The sequence below is a fragment of the Equus asinus genome, chromosome 12 (assembly GCF_041296235.1).
Source record: "Equus asinus isolate D_3611 breed Donkey chromosome 12, EquAss-T2T_v2, whole genome shotgun sequence".
NCBI lineage: Eukaryota > Metazoa > Chordata > Mammalia > Perissodactyla > Equidae > Equus > Equus asinus.
Genome location: NC_091801.1, coordinates 8617604 through 8641746, shown reverse-complemented (window position 1 = coordinate 8641746; position 24143 = coordinate 8617604). Strand labels below are relative to the sequence as shown.

Genomic DNA, 24143 nt, shown 5'->3' with positions numbered 1-24143 from the left:
TTGGATGTGTAAGCACCATGAAATCTATCTGCCATTCCTGCATTAGACAGTACTTTGAAATCACTATAACTAAGAATTAAGAGCTGGTAGGCTGGAGCATGAATTCTTTATGAATCTTGAGCTTAGCCTTGAAGGATGCATAGAACAGGATAGACCAGATTTATAGAAAAGAGAACAGTAGAAGTTCCATATAAGGGACTTAAATAAGGGACCAAATTGGAAATAAGCTTGGCAAATCCAGGACACCGAGAGGAGACCAGCTTATCAAGTAGATAACATAATGATGGATAAAGTGGTCCAATTTATATCATCTTTACTTTCATCACTGTCAGTAGGGCTGAAAGACAATCTTACCATCTTACCATTTTACCTTCTGTGGGCAACAATTGGTATTTAAAAAATAAAAACACACAACCCTTTTTGTATCATAAAAATTTTAAAAAATTCTCTTAAAAAATCATAAGAAACCTTTTGGCTTTGTGTGGCAGCTGGTAAAATTTCTGAAGGGGGGTAATAGTAATAATAATGATATAACATTTATTGAACCTTTCTAGTACTAAGCACTTAACATGAATTATGCCATTTAACTTTTTCAACATCCTATAATGTAGATGCTATATTTTTCTCCATTTTGCAGATGAAAAAACTTTGTCTAGTCTCAAGATAATATCTTCCAAATTTTATTTTGTTGTTTATATTTCATATCTGCTAGCAGAGAAATAGGGAAAATTAGCCCTATATTTTTGAAAATTATTGAAGCAAAAAAGTAGAAAATTGTTGGACATATATATGCCCAGTTTTAACACAGAAAGATGTTTGTTAAATATGTTTGATTAGCTGTTTTATTGGCTATGAGTTCTTATAAATGTGTGCATCTATGAATTAAAATTATTGTTTTAGAGATAAAAATTTACCATTTTCCACCCAACTTATCACACTAGCCTCCTTGAAAGTTCTTATGACAATGAAATATGCATTCATTTATATTTACTCGCTTTTCCTAAACTATTTGGCCCAGCCAAGAGATGAGTCGGTACTTTCAAACCTGAGGCCTTCCTCCTCTAGAGTTGAGTAAATGCATCTCACTTTAAGTATCATAAGCTCTTAAAATCCTGTGATAACGGGTATGACTATTAGAGAATGATAGGATGCTATTCACGAGAGTAGTTTACATTTTCGTTCGAAGTAAACAGTCCTCAGCTTACCTTGGTGGTGCAGTTCGACAGCTTTAATGTGCCCTGTGAAACTCTTGCTAAGTGGAGATTGAAATCCTCACTGATATTCATTTTAAGAAATTGCCTCATCTTGCGAGCAGCACGATTTAAAAACAGAGGTTCCTATTACAGAAAAACAATCAGAAGGGCGGTGGTTCAAATACAATATTAAGAAATGATAAACTTTCTTAAGGAGCCTAAAGCCAGAGCTGTATTGTAAATAATGCCCCACCTCCACCCCAGCTTTCTATTCCAGTTAATCACATGACTGACAGGTAACTAGACTGAAACTGTCTGGCTTCCAGGTGACAGCTTGACATGCCTAGAATTGGCTTAATAATTATCTGACTTTTTAAAGTCTCTTTTCTCCATTATATGTGTGTGATCTTATTGCTTAAGGGTGAATATATGACAAGTTTATTCCATTTTAAACAAGATAGCCAAAGGAGAGTATTTTTGGAAACAACATAACAGAAGGTATGTGTGGTTTTTCTCTTTGTTACTACTTTGCACCTTTTGAGCTATGGATGAATAGCTGGCAATAAGAAAATAAGGGGCCATATTCACCTAAAACAAGTTTTTCCGATATTTAAGGTAAGACATTAAAAAAAAAGTTAACTCAGCTATTGTAAGTTTAAAAAAGACTATTGTAAGTTTAAAAAAGACTATTGAATAGCATACTAGTTTCTGTAGAAAGAAATGACACAAACTTTTACTGGAAGTTTTGTAAATTGTAATATTATGCCAACTAGAAGTGGTAGTGGTTTGAAGATAAGAAAATATTGGAAGAAAAAATTTCAAAATGCCTACAAATAAATTATGCCCATGACTTATGTTTGTGTGTGCAAGCAGTCACTCTAGCAAGCAATTTTTCTGCCAAAAAATTTCAGAAATAAGAGATATGTGTCTTTAAATTCAGCAGTTCTTCTAGTATTTTCAAAATGGAAAATGAAACGCTAAAATAGAAAAGAGTATTTGTCAAATAAGCATAGGGCTATTTATAAAATAAAAGCATAAATGAAGACCATAGTATAACTTAATAGATCAGTGGGAATTGTCTGACTAGAACCAAAGGAATATGTTATTGATATAATCAATATAATTATCTAACAGAGATACAAAAAAAAAACTATGCCTCTATGAAATCAAGCTCGAATGACATTTAGACTCCAAATAATTATCATTACCTTATTATCATCACATGAATGTTTTTTAAAAAAGTTAGATTCATTATTCAGGCAATTGCTATCAATTTCTATCATGCTGTCCTGTAATAAATAATATAAAATAATATGTTAAACTGGGGACTTTTCTAGTATGTAGTAATTATAAAAATAACAATGTTATAATACTTGGTATTCATATGTACATTTTAAGGAAAATAAGTTTAGCCTGGCTCAGCTGACTAGGCATGAAGAATAGCTTTCTATAATTGAATCGTAAACAAATATATATGCAAACCCTCACATATTTAGAGCTCCCCCCAGACTCCATAATTTAACCCCAGAAATCACTGAGAGACTCTGGCTCATCTGGGAAAATAAAAGTACCTATTTTAGAAGTGACACTATATAGACAAAATCCTATAAGTTTTGAAATCATGAAGTTGAGAAGCATTTAAGAGGTTATTTGGTCCAATTTCCTGCTACTCTCAAACAGCAACAAAGGGAATTTACATCAGAAAGAAGGGAAAACCTATTGACGGTAAAGGTAAAGCTGAAATTCATTCTACAGTATTGTTAGCCATCCAGTTTGTCTGGGACATTTGAGGTGGAATTTTGCAGAGAAACAATGGGATTGAATGTGTGTGTATTGTGATGTAGGAGCGGGAAGGCAAACTGGTACGTGCTCATTTTTCATTTCTAAGGAATGCAGTATTAGAAGGTGGGGATTACCTGAATCAAGAACTTAGTTGACATATTAGGATGTGGATTCTCTTATGCACAGGGTTGGACTAGCTCTGTCCAGCATCCTAGCAGTTCCATGCTATCAGAACTTCTAGAAGGACTTCAAGTAATTTAGCCTATATGTTGTCACCAAAGAAACAGGATAAAAAGTGGAGTAATGGTGGCATTTAGTCATGGGCTTCTAATCTTCATCTGCCTCTCAGAAAAGTGTGCATTACTCTTGTCACCTGTGAAAAGCATAAATGGTCTCTGGGTTTATCCTGACTTTAAATGTACACACTACCCTTTTTACCTGCAGGAATTAGTGTCTGAACACGTAAACATTCACTTAACCATTCAACACTTACTATGGGCCAATGTGCAAAGTCCTCTGTCAAGCCCTATGGGGAAACAAGGATAAGAAAACACAGTCCCAGTTTCTTGTGCTGTTTTATATAAAGGGTGGATGCTGCATCCCTTGGACAATTTACATTATTTCTTTTTTTTTTTTCTTTTTCTTTTTTTTTTCTTTAAAGATTGGCACCTGGGCTAACAACTGTTGCCAATCTTTTTTTTTGTTTTCTGCTTTATCTCCCCAAACCTCCCCTGTACACAGTTGTATATCTTAGTCGCATGTCCTTTCTAGTTGTGGGATGTGGGACACTGCCTCAACGTGGCCTGACAAGCAGTGCCATGTCTGTGCCCAGGATCCGAACCCTGGGCCGCCGCAGCAGAGCGCGCGAACTTAACCACTGGGCCACGGAGCCGGCCCCTACATCATTTCTTATCTTTGGAAAAGTATGCTTTTGTAAACAGGAAATTTGTTAGTGTCAACCACCCCAGTCATACTGCAAATATCTCAAGTGCAAATAGATATATTTTCTGTAAGTATCCTCATGTTGCCACATTATACACATTCCCGAAAAATCATGGAGAACTAATATTTGCCTATTAAAGAATTTTCCTATTGACTTCCATTTAACCCCAAGAGGGATAATAAATCATACATACATTTCTCTTTGATAAAATATGCATTTATTTTTTGCCATGCCATCCTTCAAAAAAAAAAAATGACAACTCTGCAGCTAATCTGTATGGTATTTTCCAATTTACCAAAAATATGGTATGAAAACATGCCACAGAATTAGTACCCATTTCTTGGAGCATTTTAACAAATTGCGTGACACATGAATATCTGAAAAGCTGTATTCGTTAAACTGTTGCTCCAAGTATTTAACAAAACTCATTTTTGGCAAATACAGAAAGGTAATGTTATACCAGAGACTTGTTTGCCAAATGTTTATTACAGTATATAAAGATGTTATTATACACTTACAGGGTTGACTCCTATAAAAGGCACATTTATTATTGACTAGTTGACCTGAGTGCATTTTATGAATCAATTTAACATGTGTACATGAATGCCAATTACAGTTGCTTTCTGAAATTCTTTTCATTCAAGCCCTATGAGAAGGATGGCTCAGATTAAGATTTATAGAAGCAGGGAGTTGGAAAGAACCTTATGTACCCATCTTTTGACTTAAATAGTAGAATTACTCTACCAATAGCAGTTTCTTATAGGCATCTTGAAATCTTTGAAGATTTCTTCATATTTATTATGAATATGGAAAATAACGAGAAAAAAAGCCAAGATCGCATAGACTTGGAACTGCAATATTTTCCAATATTAAACATTATGTTTATAAGCTGTTCCTAAAATACATAATGCCCTTTCAACTTGTAAAATTACATCTTCTTTCATTTCAGCATAGTTTTCTTCTATCTTTTAATTTTTTTCTATTGCATTTGTAATGGTCTCTTCTTCAAAAACACTAATAGATTTTCTATTTCACTTTTTCTTTCTTTTTTTTTTCTTTATTTTGTTTTATTTTTTTCGGATGTACATCATATTTCGAACACTAATTATAGTGCATCCCCTCACATGTGACCCTAATCACCCCTTTTGCCCTCCCCCCTGCCCCCTTCCCCAATGGTAACCACCAGTCCAATCTCCAATGCTATGTATTTTGGGGGTTTTTTGGTCGTTTTTATCTTCTACTTATGAGTGAGATCATATGGTATTTGACTTTCTCCCTCTGACGTATTTCACTCAGCATAATACCCTCAAGGTCCATCCATGTTGTCGCAAATGGCTTGATTTCATCTTTTCTTATGGCTGAGTAGCAGTCCATCGTGTATAAATACCACATCTTCATTATCCATTCGTCCCTTGATGGGCACCTAGGTTGCTTCTAAGTCTTGGCTATTGTGTATAATGCCGCAATGAACACAGGGGTGCAAGTATCTTTATGCCTTTGTGTTTTCAAGTTCTTTGGATAAATACCCAGCAGTGGAATAGCTGGATCATATGGTAGATCTATCCTTAATTTTCTGAGGATACTCCAAACTGCTTTCCATAGTGGCTGCACCAGTTTGCACTGCCACCAGCAGTGAACAAGGATTCCCTTCTCTCCACACCCTCTCCAACATTTGTTGTTTCCGGTCTTGTTAATTATAGCCATTCTGACTGGAGTGAGGTGATACCTCATTGTAGTTTTGATTTGCTTTTATATATTTATCTTTGATTTTTTAAAATTTCATTTTATGTGGCTTTTCTCCACCATGTCTTCCATGTGCCTGTTCTAATGGGGCACTCATTTCTGCATTTTATTTTATTCTCCATTTTTCCCCCTAAATCTAGACAGCTCGCTTTCATTCCTTCTATTATCTCTTCTCTGATACTGTATTATTTTTAGCTCTTTTTACTTTGGTTTCTTAGAGAATGGTAAGAAGAAGAATTTTGGCATTTTCTACTGCTTTCGTGGATAATTAACCTGTGATCTGAATTCTTCATTTTTCTTATGTATGTATTCATTTGACTATTTATTTGTTCATTCATTTGTTAATTTATTTTGGTAGTATCAATACATAGTGTTTCCTTTCTGATTTTCTGATGATTTTTTGGGAGGATGCTAAAATATATTAGATTATTGTTCAGCCAATATTCAACCCCTACCCCATGGGAGGAGTTGTTAGTTTCCCAGGGCTGTAACCAAAGGTACCAAAAACTTGGTGGCTTGAAACAACAGAAGTTTATGCTTTCACAGTTCTGGGGACCGCAAGTCCCAAATCAAGGTGTCAGCTCAAGACTCTAGTGAAGAATCTGTGTGTGCCTCTTCTGTCATCTGGTGGCTGCCAGCATTCCTTGGAGTTCCTTGGCTTGTGGCCACATAGCTCCAGTGTCTGCCTCCACCTTCACCTTACTTTCTTCTGTGTGTGTGTGTGTCAAGTCCTCCCTGCCTTTTCATATAAGGACACTGTGGTGGCATTTAGGGTCCATCTGGATAACCCAGAATAATATCACCATGTCCAAATCCTTTACATAATCACATCTGCAAAGAGTCAGTTTCCTTATAAATTTCCAGGCATTAGAACCTAATATCTTTGAGTGGCCTTAATTCAGCATACTATAGAGAAGTATTTCTCTGCCCACTGATGTTGAATTTGACCAGAAGACTTAGCTTTGGGTGGCAGATATTAGCAGGTTGGGCAAGAGCAGAGGCTTGAAAAGTACTTCCACAACTAAGCTTGGCCCCTTGCACTCTTGTCTTTCAAGCCTCTGGTAGCAGCTTGCGTTCATTATCTATTACTGCATAATAAATTATCACAAAACTTGGTGGCCTAAAACAAACGTTTATTATTGTACAGTTTCTTTGGGTCAGGGATTTGGGAGATTAACTGGGTATTTCTGCTCAGCATCTTCTATGATGCTGCAGTCAAGATGCTGGCCATGTCTGTAGTCACCTCGGGCTTGACTAGGACTAGAGGACTGATCCACTTTCAGGATGCCTCATTCACACAGCTATTGGCAAGAGGCCTCAGGTTCTCATCACAGGGGCATCTTCATAGACTTACTTGAGTGTTTTACAAGATGGCTGGCCTCCCCCCTAGCATGCAATTCAAAAGAACAAGGAGGAGGCCACAATGCCTTTTATGACCTAGTCTTGGAAGTCACACACAGCCACTTCCATCTTATTCTCTTGGTTCAGAGTGAATCACTAATTCCAGTCCACACTCAAGGGGAAGGGAATTAAGCTCCACCTCTTGAAAGCAGGAGTGTCAAAGAATTCGTAGACATATGTTAAAATGACTACACAACTGCTCCTCCATCCAGAGACCTAGAATGAAACATATGGAGACAATCGACCCCAACCAACTTGCATAAACACGAATCTGCAACAAATGCATATTGTTGTATGCCTTTGTGGCTGTTTGTTATGAAGTAAAAGCTGACTGATACAGAACTGTTGCTTTTTGGATTAATTAATTGTCCAAAAATAAAGTGGAAAGGGGCAAGGGTAATGAACTGGGGCGGCCAGCACCTTCAGTTCAAGTATTTTGCCTCAGAACACATTCTTACCCAATTGCTATATTCTCTGTCCTTTAGAATAGTTCCTTTAATTTTTTTATGGTTTTTCCTTCAAGAGAGAAGGTCAGTAAGGCTCACAGTGAATGTTCATGGTAACATTAGCTCTAATTGAACTAATGTCTAATTATTGCTGGTAAATGATTCTAGTCAGCAATGACATAATTGATTACTGTTTCTATTCTTCTATTCATTTCATAGGTCTGGTTCTAAGGATTGGGGTTTTGACATAGAAAAGAAAGATTCAGTCTCATGTCTTGCCATTCTTTGAAAATGAACTTGGTCCTTCCAGAAAGATTCTTCATTTCTGATCATCACTATCACAACCCATCCATGGCCCAAAGCCTTTGTATTACATAAAGACTCATTTGGAGGACCTTTTAAAAAGTGAGACTTAGTTTTAGTGAAATCTGTACTCTGTATGAAATTTGAAAAGGCATATATTGTTCTTGGAATCTTATTTCAACTGCTACAAATTTTGCCATGTGTCAGGTAGCTTAGCAGATTATAGTATGAACTGGTAGCTGATTCGTAGTTTAAATGAAAAGTCATTCGTTTATTCTTCAATCAAATACTTATTGAGCATCTACCATGTGCCATGAAAGCCTATACAAGAAGGATTTTATTTGGGAACTTCAGTGAAGACTTCCCTGAGAAAAGAACACTTCAACTGAGATCTAAAGCATGAGTGAACTAGAGAAAGCGGAAATAGAGGAGGATTCAAGATGTAGAAAATAGCATGTATGGCTGCATTTAAGTGGGAGGGAACAATGGCAGGTACGCTCCTGGAAAAAACAGAGCAAGGGAAAGCAGGTATATAGCTGAGAAAGCAAGAGAAATCACTGGTTTCACACGAAACCAGAGAGGATGGAAAAGACAAAATTATTCAGAGGCTGAAGAACATGTTAAAGAGCTTTGTCTTGATCTTAAAAGCAATGATGAAGGACTAAACACCTTTTTCAAAGATCATATTAATAGCAACATGGTGGAAGGGTTCAAGAAAGCATATGCTTGAATTTTGGGGGGGCTATTATGCTTGAGGTAATGGTTTCTTGGACTTCATAGTGGGAAAGAATGTAGAGATAGGTGAATAGATTTGAGAAATATTTAAGAAACAAATTTAACATGATTTAAAAATTAATGTTAAGAGAGATTGACATCCAAGGATGATTCCTGGGTTTTCTGATGTGTGCAACAGAACATACGGTGTTGCCATTTACTGAGATGGGAAATAGTAGAAGAAGTGGAGTGAATAAATGACGTGTTTGGTTTTAAACGGAGGAAGTTTGAGTTGATGTTGAGAGATCCAAGAACAGATGTTAAATAGACACATACATAGGGGAGCCAGAGAGTTAGAAAGAAAAACAGTGGAATAGACTGTCTTAAGGAGGTGGTGGTCCATAGTGTAAAATGCCAACTAAAAGGTCAGGTAAGCTGAGTCTTGCACAAAATTCATCCACATAAACAAAACAAAATGAAAGTAGAAAAAGAGGCTGATAATAGATGGTAAAAATGTAATGATAGAAAATAAAATCAAGCAGATATTACGATACTTGTCTTGAGGTAATATTTTGCTTATAATAAAAACATCAAACAGATATGTGGAAGCATATTATTCAAATGTATATGCATATGCACACACATGACATATGTGGGAGAAGCTCTCTTAATTGATCTCCATTTAACTGACTTGCTGGGTTGATCAGTACTCTCTATCCATCTAAACATATTGACTAGTACCCACAGCGCCCTGAACACTCCCAACTAGTAGTCTGGCTTCTGATATACTCAAGTATTTTTGTTCTCATGATTTGAGTGGCATATTTTCTAAGTCAATTCCTTAACACTAAGTTACACTTATTATTTAATTAGATCACTTAATTAAATACTATATAAACCAAAGAAATAGTAATATGAAAATAGAGTTGTTTGGAAGACTTCTGGGTTGCAGGCTGGCATATAAGGAGCTCAGAAGTCGCCACTCCATCATAACAAGTAAAAAGCTGAACAAACTGAAGAATCAGCAACTCTTCTTATATCTGTCAGAGAAGTGAGGTCACAGGGCAAACTGCTGCCCCAAATGTCGGAGAGACAGACAGGTGGACACAAATAATCACAATTTACAGGAGCAGAAATCTCCATGGAAACCAGTGCTGGAGTAGAAAAACCTGAACTGCAATTGATGAATTGTTGGAGGCTCAGAGTGGACAAGTCCGAGAGTTAAAAACTCCAAGGACACTCTATCACTGGGGGGCCCCACACTTTTCTGAATTCTACCTGCAGGAATTCTATGAGGTCCTCACAGTGAATATTTGAAAAAAATCCTTTCATGCTTTTGGCAGGGTGAAGGGAAAAGGAACCATTTTGAACTACATCAGAGCATTATGTTCTTAACAAGGCCTGCCCTCATGAGAAACAGTAAACCAGAACCTAACCGGCTGGGGTTTTACCAGAGCCTAACTTATTTGGAGGGAGAGAAACAACCAACCCTAGCCCCCTCTAGCCATCCTGTCTCGCCTAAGAGATGGAGGTTCTGAGAGTCACTGGTAAAGTCTACAGTCCAGGGGCACAGACTCATCAAAAGACTGAGACCTAATCATAGGGCTATAATGTGCTTCCCTTCTCCTCACACCTTACTGCCGCATCACTAAAAGTCTGCTTACCACTGATCCTTTTACCCAGTACATCATGTCCAGATTTCAACGAAAAATTACAAGGCAAAAAACACAACTTGAAGAGACAGAGCAAGCACCAGAACCAGAGTCAGATATGGCAGAGGTGTTGGAATAATAAGACAGGGAATTTTTAAAAACTATGATTAAGATGCTAAGGGTTTTAATGGGAAAAGTAGACAACATGCAAGAAAACAGACAACCTAAGAAGAGAGATGAAAATTCTAAAAAACAATAAAAAATGCTAGAGATAAAAATCACTATTGTAATAGAATAATGGGTCTTTATTAGACATCCTCAAGGAAAAACTTGAGGATATGACAATGGAAACTTCCAGAACTAAAAAGAGAAAAAAAAAAAGGGAGGGGGGAACCAGAATACAACACCTAAGAATTGTGGACAACTACAAAATGTGTAACATATGCATGGTGGGAATATCAGAAGGAGAAGAAAGAGAGAAAGGAATAGAAGCAATATGTGAAGCAACATTGACTGAGAACTTTCCCCAAATTAATGCCAAACACTAAACCACAGAACCAGGAACATCACAGAACACCAAGCAGGGTGAATGCCCAAATCCTCTACCTAGGCATATCATATGCAAACTTTAGAAAATCAAAGATAAAGGAAAAGTCTTGAAAGAAGCCATGATGGGAGGGGAACCTTACTTATAGAGGAGCAAAGATAAGAATTACATCCAAGTTTTCCTCAGAAACCTTGCAAGCAAGAAGAGAGTGAAGTGAACTGTTCAAAGTGTTGAGAGAAGCAAACCACCGACCTAGAATTTATTATACCCTGGGAAGTTATCCTTCGAAAGGGAAAAAGTAAAGAGTTTCTCAGACAAACAAAAATTGAATTTGTTGGCAGTAGACCTGCCTTGAAAGGAATGTCAAAAAAAGTTCTTTAGAGAGAAGGAAAATGATATAGCTCAGAAACTCAGATCTACATAAAGAAAGGAAGAGCTTAAGAGAATGAATAAATGAAGATACAATAAAAACTTTCTTAATCTAACAGCTCATTCAAAATAATATTAGCAACAATACCTTCAATTTTATATATATATATAATGCATACATATATAAGTGAAATAAATGAAAGCAATTATACAAGGAACGTGAGGGGAGAAGGAGGGAATTAGGAATGTGTTTTTATTTTAAGGTACTTGTACTACCCGTGAAGTGGTCTAGTGTTATTTGAAAGTGGGCTTGCGTTAGTTGTAAATATATATAGCAAATCATGGGGCAACCACCAATAAAAGTAAAAACCGTATAATTGCTATGCTAAGAGAGGAGAGAAAATGGAATCATGTAAAATGTCAAAAACACAAAAGGCAAAAAAAGTGTGGAAGACAAAAATAGAAATAAAGAACAAACAAAAAACGGTAAAAAAAATGGTAGCTATTAATCTAACTATATCAATAACCACTTTAAATGTCAATAATCTGAATATACCAATTAAAAGACAGAGATTGGTCCTTGCCCCCTCAGGCAGCAATCAGTCTGTAGATTGCAGGCGGTAGGAACAATTTTAATTGAATTGAGGACTGAGGTAGCAGGAAGAAAGTTTATGGAAAGAGGAGAGAAAAGAGCGAAAGAGAGAGTGGTATCTCAGTCATGATGGTAAAAGTTGACTTTTTAAACTTAACGAATATTCACTTAATAAGTTAAAAGATCCAGGTGTGCTTTTAGGCACTGGACTCCGAGGATGAGAAAGTATTCTTATGGAGCTTTCAATTACAGCTTTGAGCGTGTATTTCTGTACAAGACACAAAACTTACCTACATATCTTTCCTGTTCTCTCAAGGATCCTTTGAGTTCAGTACTATTCTCCCTTTATTACACTGGGATATAATATACAGTTTCTTCCAAGAAACTGAGGCATAGGAGATAGAGTAATTTGCCCAAAGTCACAGTTACTGGACAGCAGAATCAAGAGTTTATGCCCAGGCCATCTGATTCTAGAGCCCTTTTGCATAACTGCAATGCTGTAACTCACTTCTTTTGGAATAATTATGTGACATATTTGTCATACAATGGGAACTTTTCAGTACAGAGAGGTAGGCCAATGTTTCAAGAAGAAGAATGGACAACTAATTAAGTCAAAATCTAGTCAAAGAGGCGGCCATGTGGAATAAAGTGTCAAGAATATTTTTAAAGTTAGTTTTAGAAAGCAGGAAGATAAATCTCTTTCTCCCAGATAGAAAGGAATGAGAAGATGAGTGTAATTCTAAGAATTTTTGCTCTAGTATTGCCATGTTCTGTATGGTATAAAAAGGTTGTGAATAGAGTCTCTTTGCTGTTTACAATGCCTTTTCATTAAAATCAAATCTTCTTCTTTGTTCTCGTTAGTGTTACTTTTGAATTATATTTTATTTGTAGGGTGACCACACATCCCAGTTTTCTGGGACCATTCTGGATTATGGCAGAATGGCAACCTGTTTGGATAGCTTCCTCTTGCATCCTTAAAAGTGTTCTATTTTGAGCAATAAATTATTTGGTCACTCTATCTGTATTAGACTACTTTGATTTTGATTTGCACGATATAGTTTTCCCATCTTTTTATTCTTTTAGTTATTTTGAACATAAAAAATATTTTTCTGTCAAATATATTGCTTGCTTGTCATTATTCAAACAATACTGAGATGTATGATGAAAACTTTTCAATTTCTCTCCACTGCCCCCACTAGAATCACACATTTGAGGTGATTAATATTAGCAATTTGATGAGACTATCTTTCTTGCTGAAAAAACCTACACATATGTGTAATGTGCATACAAGCACACAAAATTCACACATATACATGCATATATAGGGCTTATGAAGGTATTTTTCCATTTTCAATTTTTTAAAAAAAATTGGATGATAGCATATACATTACTCTTCAACCTGTTTTGTATTATTTTCACTTTATATCATGGCCATGATTCTAGGTCAAACACATCTAGAACATTTTTTTTCACAACTGCATAATATTCCACATTAAGTGTACTTGACAGTTTATTCAACACTTCTCTTATTGATGAACAATCAAGTCGATATTTGCTCTTACAAAAAATACGTATATATATATTTGTATGCATATATTATCTCCTTTTGTATTAATGCTTGCATTTCTGTAGAATTGGTTCCAATAATTGAGATTTGCTGAAGAAAATGGCATATTGATTTTAAAAATCATTCATGCTTCCAGTAGCAAATAAGGGAGCCCATTTGTCACATCCTTGCCAGATGTCATCAGACTTTAACATTTTTATCAGTCCTGATATGTGAGAATTTGTGCCTCGTTGTAACTCGAATTTGCATTTCCATAACTCCTAGAGGATGAGCATCATTTCACTTTAATTGACAATGTGCATTTCCTTTCCTATGAGTAGCCTGTTCTTATGCACTTTCTTAGGTTGTTTGTCTTTTAATGATCAGTTTGTATATTTTATATTAGGAATTTAGAAACATTTTCTATGTTTTATTTCAGGTGTATCTCGCATGTACTGTATCCATATAATGTATTTTTACAATTAGTCTTAATTTCAGAGTTTAAAATAATTCATATTTATTGTCAGATATTCATTACTATTTTTTAATTCTCCTTTTCATTTGTTTTGTCATTTTGGTATATAAAAGAAAGTTCTTTTAGAACTGTTTTCCAAAAAACAAATTACAATTATATTCTCTCTCAATTTAACTAGTAAACATATCTATTGGTTATTCAATATCAGACAAGGGGTTTATCATTGTTTTTACTTTCTCTCAATCCTTCTGTATCCATGTGCTTTGTATATTATTAATTTTTAGGTGAAACATGTTATCGTTGTGTTTCTGTATTTACAATAACTACCTAGACATCACTAAATAGTTCAGTATTTAACAGTAGTCATTTTATATGATCATGTCTCTATCATTGATATGTATTGATATCTTGCTTGCCTAGACTAATCTTAGAGTCAGGTTTTTGTTGTTATGGTTTTAGATAAGGAAATTGTATCCTTACTGAGCTCTAGGCATCATTATTTTCCTTTGCACATTGAGTAAAATTTGCCTAGGTCTAGGATTGTGGACTCATGCTCTTGTTATCACAAATCTTGACAGAAAAATTGGAAGGTAGCCTAATCTTATTTTCCTTTATTGGAAACCCTTCCTCCTTATTCTTCCAAGAAGGATGCTTACTTGAAAAATTTCTCCTTGATAGATCCTTTTGTTTGTCTTGTTTGCTAATAATCAACGGACTTTATATATATATTTTTAAATACGGAAATAGATCTCTCTACAATTCTGGAATTTTTGCTTCTATTTCATTTGTTATTTTTTCACCAGAATCATTTGTTATTCATAGATTAGCTCTCTGGACTCTGTCTATGGCATCAATTACCTTCTCTTAATTATATAAATGCACATATATACAGACTAATAGGTATGTATATGCATATATGTTTGTGTGTGAAATAGAGAGAGAAAAAGAGAGGGAAGGAAAGAGAAAGAGCGATGGGTAGGAAGATAATATGTCTAGTTATATAAGGTCCTTGCCTTTTCTCTTAGGGAGACCTTTACATGTGTGTCCATGCAATGATTACACATAAAGTCACTCTTCTTTCTTATACACACATTAATATAATATAAACCTTTAACTCCTGACTGATGGAAATTAACTCCTCTCAAAGTACCATGTTATTTCTGAAATGCCCCATGCTATTATCTAATGTGTGCTCTGTAATAAACTCAAGTTCTTCCATTTGGTCTCCTCAACTTGCTGTCAAGATCTGCCTCTAGAGATGATGACTTTCATGAAATCACCACTTTCCTGGGTAAAGCAGATTCTCTAGTGACAACCACTGATGGTCTCACTCCAGTTGTGGGGAGGGATCATAACCCTTATTATGTCCAAAGCATTTTCTTAACTGTTGGAACTCCAAACACTCCTATTGTAATGGACATTGTGGTTTTCTTTCCATATCTTATCTATTCTTCCCCTCTTCATTATTTAGCACTCATGTGTTTTTTTTATGGAACGTAATCTCACTCCCGCCTCTGGGTTGGGCTTTGATCGTCTGAGACTTAGATACTAAGTCAATAAGGGTTATCCCATCTCCCCCGCCAGAGCAACTGGTCAAATAACCAAGGTCTAAAGAAATCAGGGCCTTGGTGTTCCACTGGCATAAGGATTGTTTCATAGTAATGCAATCAGAGTACAGCTAGGACCTTGGCTCATTAGTTACAGGGAAGAGAATACTCATTCTCCTGGATCTGAAAGATGCTAAAAACTCTGGTTAGTACTGGCAGGACGGCATGAAGCTGAAGACACCTGGAGAAATGCAGCGTGAAAAGAATTGTAAAGCTGAAGTTCTGACTAAGCCACAGATGAAAGCACTCAACTGCTGGACTTTTCAGTTATATAAGCCAATAAATACTCTTTAATGTTTAAGTTCGTCTATGTTCAGTTTTGTACTACTTGTAAGTAAAAGCGTACTAATGCATATACCTTCTTCAGCCTGGAGGATTTCATAAGCGATACCCTGGATTCTGGCTGCTCTAAAAACAGCCACCCTTCTTGTGCAGCTACTTCTGCCAATATTAAGTCTGTGCTTGCTCCTGCCCCACCTTCACATGGTCAGGGGAAGCTCACCCTTAGCATGAGAACGGCTCTACTTCTCTCTAAACTGAGATTTTTAGAGCAACTCATTTCTAGCCCTAAAGAGAGGTGGGAGTTCCTCCTCCAGTAAAAACAAAACAAAAAAAACTGTGTCACATTTCCTATCCCAGGAATGACCTCTTCCTGGGAGGATTGATGGTGTAAACAATACCCAACACAACAACAATCACCATCACCATTACACTCTATAGTCCCAGATAAAGCAGATTCACAAAGTGAGAAAACAAATGATAGTCAGAGCTAGCACAAAAACACAGGTTTGCCCAGTTACTAAGACCATGCTTTTTCTGCTACCCCAAGTTTCCCATCTAAGTAATGTGAACTTGAGTAAAAATTTTCAATCCACAAAGTTTAACAGGAGAGTTGAGAATATAAGTTCTAGAGAAAAAGCCAAGCAAATATATTGTTTTCTAAATCCTGAACCCTGTGTGCATGACATAGCTTATAATCTTTTTTGTTTGCTTATTCATTCATTTATGTGTCTACTTAAAAAAATTATTGGATGTATATGCATATTCACATTTTATGCGTAAACTATAGAGCGATAACTGCCTTAATAGTAGTCAAGATAAAATGCTATAAAAGGAAGATTACTTTTGACTGGTCTTATGAATGAAGTATAACCTGAGCTTGACCTTAAAGGCTACTTAAATTTTAATTTGTGAATATCTGGGGTGGAAAACAAGAGAAGTAATAAATTCCAGAAGGGGAGAACACAGAGCAAAGGCCCTATGGTACAAAAATGTGGGGCTCATTTGGGAAATAGTAAGTAGTCTGGTTTGATTATGGTTGAGGGAGTGTAAGGGCAATGTAAAGTGGTAATTAGGCTAGAAATGCAGACTGGGAGTAGATTATGTTTCCGGAACACCAGATAAGGTATTAGTCCTGCATTCAACAGACAATCAGTGGTAAACCACAGAAAACTGTTGGGCAGGGAAGAGCCATGATTTCAGCTCTGCCTTACGATGATTTTCATGTTGGGGACGCAGTCATACTGTACTGCTGACTGTGATGCTTATCTGCTTTGCGTGGAGAAGCAAATTAGGTGGTGGCTAGATGTAAATTATGGGAAAAATACAGTGTAAGGAGGCAAATATAAATTATGTGAAAAATACAGAAGAATCAGAAGGCTGTTTGTTAGAATTTTGTCTCACTGGAAATGTACAACCAGGGTAAGTCCAGCTAAATAAAGGAACCGACTCCAATTTGGAGACAGCTACTAGGTAAACAGGTATTCTTTAGTTTAGAATAGTCACTGTGAAACAAATGGTGAGTTAATCAACTCCAAACTTATAATCACATTCTACGTTTTCTAACAAAAAAAGTACATACAAATATTTGTGCACTCAACTATATTTGCCCTGTCTAAGATTTTGGATTTCTCTATTTCTGAGAATTCTTCCTCGATGCACAGGTTTGGGGAAGATAACAGATATCGAGTACATGCAAAGACTAGACAGCAGATCCTTATCAAATCCTGTATTTCTGGCCTTCCCTTCACCTACTGCCCAACTTTGTTAGGTTAATAAGGTGGGTGGAAAGAGGAGCACAAATTTTTTGGCTTTACCATTTATTCATTGTTACAACAATTAATATATATTAATTATGCTCTGACATTCAAGAAACAGAAGATATTTAATAGAGTAATTTAATAGCCAAAATGTGTTTCCTACTGTATTTTATGCTAAAATTCTAAGGTCAATAATAACTGTATGTTGATTAATCAAAGCTCTGAGCCTACCAAAGTGTGATTTGTTAATTCTCCAGTCCTTTCTATGACCAGGAGCAGCCCATGCAAAACAGTTCTAATGACGTTTATTGTCACCTTCCTTCTCATTTAACTTACACATATAAAACAGCAATGTTTCATATTGTATGTCTCCATAGTACATAAACAATAGCATAAATAGAAAGTTAAATGCTTTAACAATTAATACCGATGGTCATTCACTGTGTAAAACATGCTAGGAATAAAAGCAAAGGACACCAATCTAAAAATAACATTGAAAATGACTATACGATCAAATATGATGTTTCAAAATAATACATGAAAGTGCCCCTAAAATGATTTTAGGAAGAAGAGTCAGGTAAGAAAACCTGTAATTATCAGTTTCCACTTATGAAAATACCTCTGTAGAATTTCCTTGATGAGGCTCAATTCAAGAAAAATCAAACAACCAGCAAAATTCATTAGAATTACTTATATGTTACGAATACAGAACAAAGGAGGACCCCAAAAGAGGGTAATGAATAAATCCTAGTTGTTAAACCCATTCTTTATCTTGCGGAAAATTGTATACGCGTTGGATGCCTTTTCTTGAGATGAATATATATTTTCTATTCAAGGGATGTCTTTCCAGCGTTACCACACACCCTAGATACAAACTTGTGTTTTACTGATTTGTGTTAATCAAGCTTGGGGATAAGAAATGGTGTTCCAGGAACTGTATGATTCAACAATTGGCAGATTTCACTAAATATCAATGTTCATGTCAAATATAGGCACTGAATAATTATTGAAACCTGGCGTCATATCCACCTGTAGTTGGTATAGTGCCACAGGTCATAAGTTACGCTTACGTACTCTAAGTGCGTAGGAGTGTTATAAAAGATATATATAAAAGTTTCATACTGAGCATCCATTGTCTGCTTTTTCTAAATAGACTGTGATCCTACATCAGTGTAATGGAAAGAACATGAAACAGGGTGTGGATATCTGCATCTGAATATTTCCACTATAGGCATTAAATAATTTTTCAGCAGTAATAGATCTCAAAGATTAGGCAAGCAAAAATTCTGATTTTATGAATTAGAAAAGTGAGACCCTACAGCAATTAATTGACTTGTCCAAAGTCTCAAAGTCAAAGCGGCAAAGCTAGGACTCTGACCCAAACATTTTCATTTCCAGACCAGTTCTCTAACTCGAGCACTGTGCTGACGTGCTGTAGCCTCTCTTTGAATTTCCGCAGCTGTAAAATGAACGTGCTGAACTTGAGCAATGGTTTCCACACCCTGCATTCTGTGTAATCCTGGGATTTCCACAGGATGACTCAGGGGCTACTTGGAAATGGTCATAATATAATGCAGAAGAGTCATGGCTTGGGGCCTCATTGGAGTTCTGTATAGAATTCATTTGAAAAAAGTTTCATGGATAAAGAAAAATTTGAAAACCACAATTATCAACGACCCATTTCTAAGTTCTATAAATGTGAAATCATCATGTGTACATTTGAATTTTAGTAGAATTTCAGTCTCGTAAATCCAACAACTTCTAGCCATTTAAAAATATCACAGGTTTTTATTTGCTTCTGTGCTTAAGGACGTGAAATAGGAAATGTGGAAGGCGTTGTTGCAGACATACTATTTCTAACATGAATAATATTATGAGGCATCGTTTGTTGACTGCTTACTAAATTCCAGGCATTGTTTCATCAGCTTTACATATATTAATTCACTTAATTCTTATAATAACCTCATGAAATGTGGGTACTAAATTTATCCCCATTCTAGAAATAAGGAAACTAAAGTATAAAAAGATGAAGTAATTTATCCAATGTCACATAGCTAGTAAGTGGCAGATTCAGGCTGAATATTCACATGGGGTCCGCTGGGTCATGACATAAATAGGTTCATTATAAATCACTCATGGTCAGATTAGAACATATCTGTGGTCTTCATGGTGCACAGTAACCGTTTATCTCTACAAACTACATTTCTAACCTCATGGTCTTCACCACCAGTGATGGTCAGTGAATTAGTAACTTGCATAAATAATCTCTGTTAATAGGAAACTGCTGAAGCACACAAGTGATTATTATGTGATCTGCAATGTCTACAACATCTTGGCTGGTTATCCGGCTGAGAAACCTTTAAATGCACGTGCTAAAGAGTCCAGATTCTATAAAACTGACACTATTGCCAGATCTAATACTGACATAGATCTGGCTTCAAAAATTTAAAAATTACCAAGACAGTAATTCTCACAAAATAGCTATTAAAGCATGGGAGTATTAGAAGCACCATTATCCTCAAAGATAAAATGCACTGATTTATAGAAGCCTGGCCAGATATGAGTAAGTCAAGTCTTTACAATAATAGGCACCTATAAAAAGGGAATTCTGAACAGACATTCCTCCGTCACTGGGACAGACTTTGTAGTTATGATGTGGCTCTAGCATTCATCTCATTGCCCCTACTCAGAAAGGCCTCTTCTTTCTCTCTCCAGCTGCTGGGAGCCATTTCAGTCCCATTACTCTTTTCGGGAACTTGGCTTCGTGAACTCCATCCACTCACTTAGTATTTACTGCTTTTTATTTACTTGTTCCTAGTGCAAGAACTACATTTTATCAATCTTCAAGTTTTCCATTGTATTTTCATATGATCGAAAAATGACTGATTGAATGACAATATCACTAGTCACACACACCCAAACTTTCAGAGGACCTCAGCCGCCATTTGTAAACTCTGAATGCTGAAATAACCCATCTTTCTAAACGCAAACAGCCCAGGTTTCCTTCCACATGGCCATGTAGAGAAAACAGGACTATCTGATCCATCCACAGCTTTTAGCTTATGCTTTTTCTTTCTGTTTTTGATTTCTGTTGCAGCTACAAGGTATCAACACAGAAAACCAGTGCAACAGAGTCTGATATCCTTGCTCGTCCTGACATCTGTACAGGTCCCAACAGTACAAAGGCCTGAGGTCCCAAATTTATAATTCTTTAATTCATACTTATATGCCCAGCATTGTTTCCAAAGAGATTTGCAATAGCAGGGTACTCGTATCTGAAAGTGGTGCCAATCCTGACACTGTCCTCCAGAGTAAACTTTCCCCAACAAATACCGTGAATCTGGTGTTGAGTCCAGGGGACGAGTCAAGATTCCGTTCTGTCCTGATGAATTCCCCCTGTCAGTGGATATCAGTCAGGAACAATTCAGTCTTTCATAAAGAGTCTAATATCATGGGACCTCAAAAAATAAGAGGTTGGGTTCTTAATCTCATTCTGCCCAGGAAACTATCTATGGAAATGTAATTATTTCCATTGTGCATACCAAAGGATGTTGGATTTGGAGAATTTATGTAGCCATAATATAAGCACTGCTAGTCTTATTTTTTAACTAATTAATTAATTAATTTTATTTTACTTTTTTAAGAATAGACTTTATTTTTCAAAACAGTTTTAGGTTTACAGAAAAGCTACAAAAAAGGACAGAGAGTTCACATATATCCTGTCCCCTCCGTCCACGGTTTCCCCTATTATTAATGTCTTGCGTTACAGTGGTACCTTTGTCACAATCCATGAATCAATATTGTCACATTATTATTCACTTATGCTCACAGTTTACAGTAGGATTCACTCTTTGTGCTGTAAAGTTCTTTGGGTTTTGACAAATGTATGTCATGTATCCACCATTACAGTGTCATATGGAATAGTTTCACTGCTCTAAAATTACCCTGTGCACCACCTATTCATTCCTTTCTCCCTCCCTCCCCAAACTCTGGCAAACGCTAATCTTTTCACTCCATAGTTTTGCCATTTCTAGAATATCATATAGTTAAAATCATATAGTATGTAGCCCTTTAAGAATGGATTCTTTCACACAATATGCATTTAAGCTACCACCATGTCCTTTCGTGGCTTGACAGCTCATTTCTTTTGTTTTGTTTTGTTTTTCTTTTGCTGAGGAAGATTTGCCCTGAGCTAACATCTGTGCTAATCTCCCTCTGTTTTGTGTGTGGGTCACTGCCACAGCATGGCCGCCAACAATTGGCATAGGTCCACGTCCTGGAACCAAACCCAGGCCACCAAAGTGGAGTGCACCGAACTTAAACACTAGGCCACAGGGCCAGCCATTATAGCTCATTTCTTTTTATCATTGATTATATTCCACAGAATGAATGTACCGCATTTTGTTTATCCATTCACCTGCTGAAGGATGTCTTAGTTACTTCCATTTTTGGCAATTTTGAATAAATAAAGCCTCCATGAACACTAGGATGGCAGTTTTAGTGCAGACATTAGTTGTCAACTCATTTGGGTAAATACGTAGCAGCATGATTGTATGGTATGCCTACGTTTAACTTCGTAAGAAACTGCCAAACTGTCTTCCGAAGTGGCTGTGCCATTTGGCATTCCCAATGGCAATGAATGAGAGCACTTTGCTCCACATCCTTGCCAGTATTTGGCGTGTGAGTGTTTTAGATTTTAGGCATTCATTAGATATGTCGTGCTATCTCGTTTTGATTTACAATTCCCTAATCACATATGATCTTGAGCATCTTTTCATATGTTTATTTGCTATGCATATATCTTATTTGGCAAGGTGTCTGTTCAGGTATTTTGCCCCTTTTTTATTGGATTCTTTCTTTTGTTATTGTTGTTTTAACAGTTCTTTGGATATTTTGAATACAAGTCCTTTATAAGTCTCTTGCAAATATTTTCTCCCAGTCTGTGGCTTGTCTCTTAACAGTGTCTTTCTCAAGAGTTTTAATTTTAATCAAGTTCAACTTCATTTTTTTCTTTCATGGATTATACCATAGGCTGTTGTATCTAGAAAGTTATCATCAAATCCAAAGTTATCTAGCTTTTTTTCCTATGTTATTTTCTATGATTTTTAAAGTTTTGTGTTTTGCATTTATACCTATAATCCATTTTTGAGTCAATTTTCGTAAAAGGTATAAGGTCTGTTTTTGTGTGTGTGGATGTCCTGTTGTTTCAGCACTATGTGTTTAAAAGACTATCTTTTCTCCCTTTGTCAAAATCAGTTGACTACATTAACGTTGGTCTCTTCTGGGCTCTCTATTCTGTTCTACTGGATTGTCTATTCTTTCACCAATATCACACCATTTTGATTACTCTAGCTTTATAATAAGTCTTGAATTTGGGTAGTATCAATACTCTGACTGTTTTCCTTTTCCATATTGTGTTGGCTGTTCTCGGTCTTTTGACATTTCACATACACTTTAGATTCAGGTTGTTGATAGACACAGAATAACCTGCTGGATTTTGATGGGAATTAAACTTATCACGTCAGAAAGAATTGCCATCTTAACAATATTGAGTCTTCCTATCCATGTACATGGAATATCTCTCCATTTATTTAGCTCTTCTTTGATTTCTTCCATCAGAGTTTATAGTTTTCCTTCTATAGATACTGTATGTATTTGGTTAGAAGATTTTATACCTAAGTATTTAATTTTTTTAATGTTAATGTCAATGGCATTGTATTTTTAATTTGAAATGCTGATTGCTCATTACTGATATGATGAAAAGCAATTGTCTTTTGTATATTAGCCTTGTATCCTGAAACCTTGCTATAATAGCTTATTTATTCCAGGAGTCCTTTTGTTGATTCTTCTGTATTTTCTATGAAGACAGTCATCATCTGTAAACAGAAACTGCTTTATTTCTTCTGTATATCTTTTATTTCCTTTTCTTGTCTTATTGGATTAGCTAGGACTTCCCAAATGATGTTGAATAGGAGTGGTGAGAGGCTCCATCATTAACTTTTTTTTTTTTTTAAAGATTTTATTTTTATTTTTTTTTTCCTTTTTCTCCCCAAAGCCCCCCGGTACATAGTTGTATATTCTTTGTTGTGGGTCCATCTAGTTGTGGCATGTGGGACACTGCCTCAGCGTGGTTTGATGAGCAGTGCCATGTCTGCTCCCAGGACTCGAACCAACGAAACACTGGGCTGCCTGCAGCGGAGCACGCAAACTTAACCACTCAGCCACGGGGCCAGCCCACTCCATCATTAACTTTTGTTTGTTCTTAAGGGAAAGCCTCTAGTTTCTCGCCAGTAAGTATGATGTCAGCTGTAGGCTTTTTATAACTGAATTTTATCAGTTTGCATAAATTACTCTCTAGTCCTACTTTGCAGTGTTTATAATGAATCCCTGTTGGGTTTTGTCAAATCCTTTTCCTGTATCTATTGATATAATATGATTTTTCTACTTTAGCCTGTTGATGTAATAAGTCACATTAATTGTTTTTCAAATGTTGGACCAACGTTGCATGCCTGAATAAATCCCACTTATTTATGATGTATAATTATTTTAATACATTGTTGCATTTAATTTGCTAATATTTTATTGAGGATTTTTTCCATTTATGTTCACAGAAATACTTGCCTAGAGCTTTCCTTCTTATAATGTCATTGTCAGGTTTTGGAGTTAGAGTTATGCTGGCCTCATAGAATGAGTTAGTATTCCTTCTGTTTCTATTTTTGGAAGAGTTTGTAGAGAATTGGTATGCTTTCTTCCTTAAATGTTTGGTAGAATTCACTAGTAAAACCATCTGG

At 36.0% G+C, this 24143-nt stretch overlaps 1 protein-coding gene across 4 annotated transcripts in view; it reads right to left on the bottom strand.

Moving 5' to 3' along the window:
- Window positions 1–24143, bottom strand: part of IL7 (interleukin 7) — a 54559-nt gene that overhangs the window by 8483 nt on the left and 21933 nt on the right. For 2 of the 4 annotated variants that reach the window (XM_044765912.2, XM_044765911.2), the window contains exons 3-5: window positions 20686–20748; window positions 2402–2482; window positions 1206–1337 (exon numbers count right to left, since the gene is read on the bottom strand). In XM_044765912.2, coding sequence (XP_044621847.1) covers window positions 1206–1337; window positions 2402–2482; window positions 20686–20748 — 276 coding nt within the window. The remainder of the gene's footprint in view (window positions 1–1205; window positions 1338–2401; window positions 2483–20685; window positions 20749–24143) is intronic. The other 2 variants (XM_014853734.3, XM_014853732.3) reach the window with 1 other exon arrangement.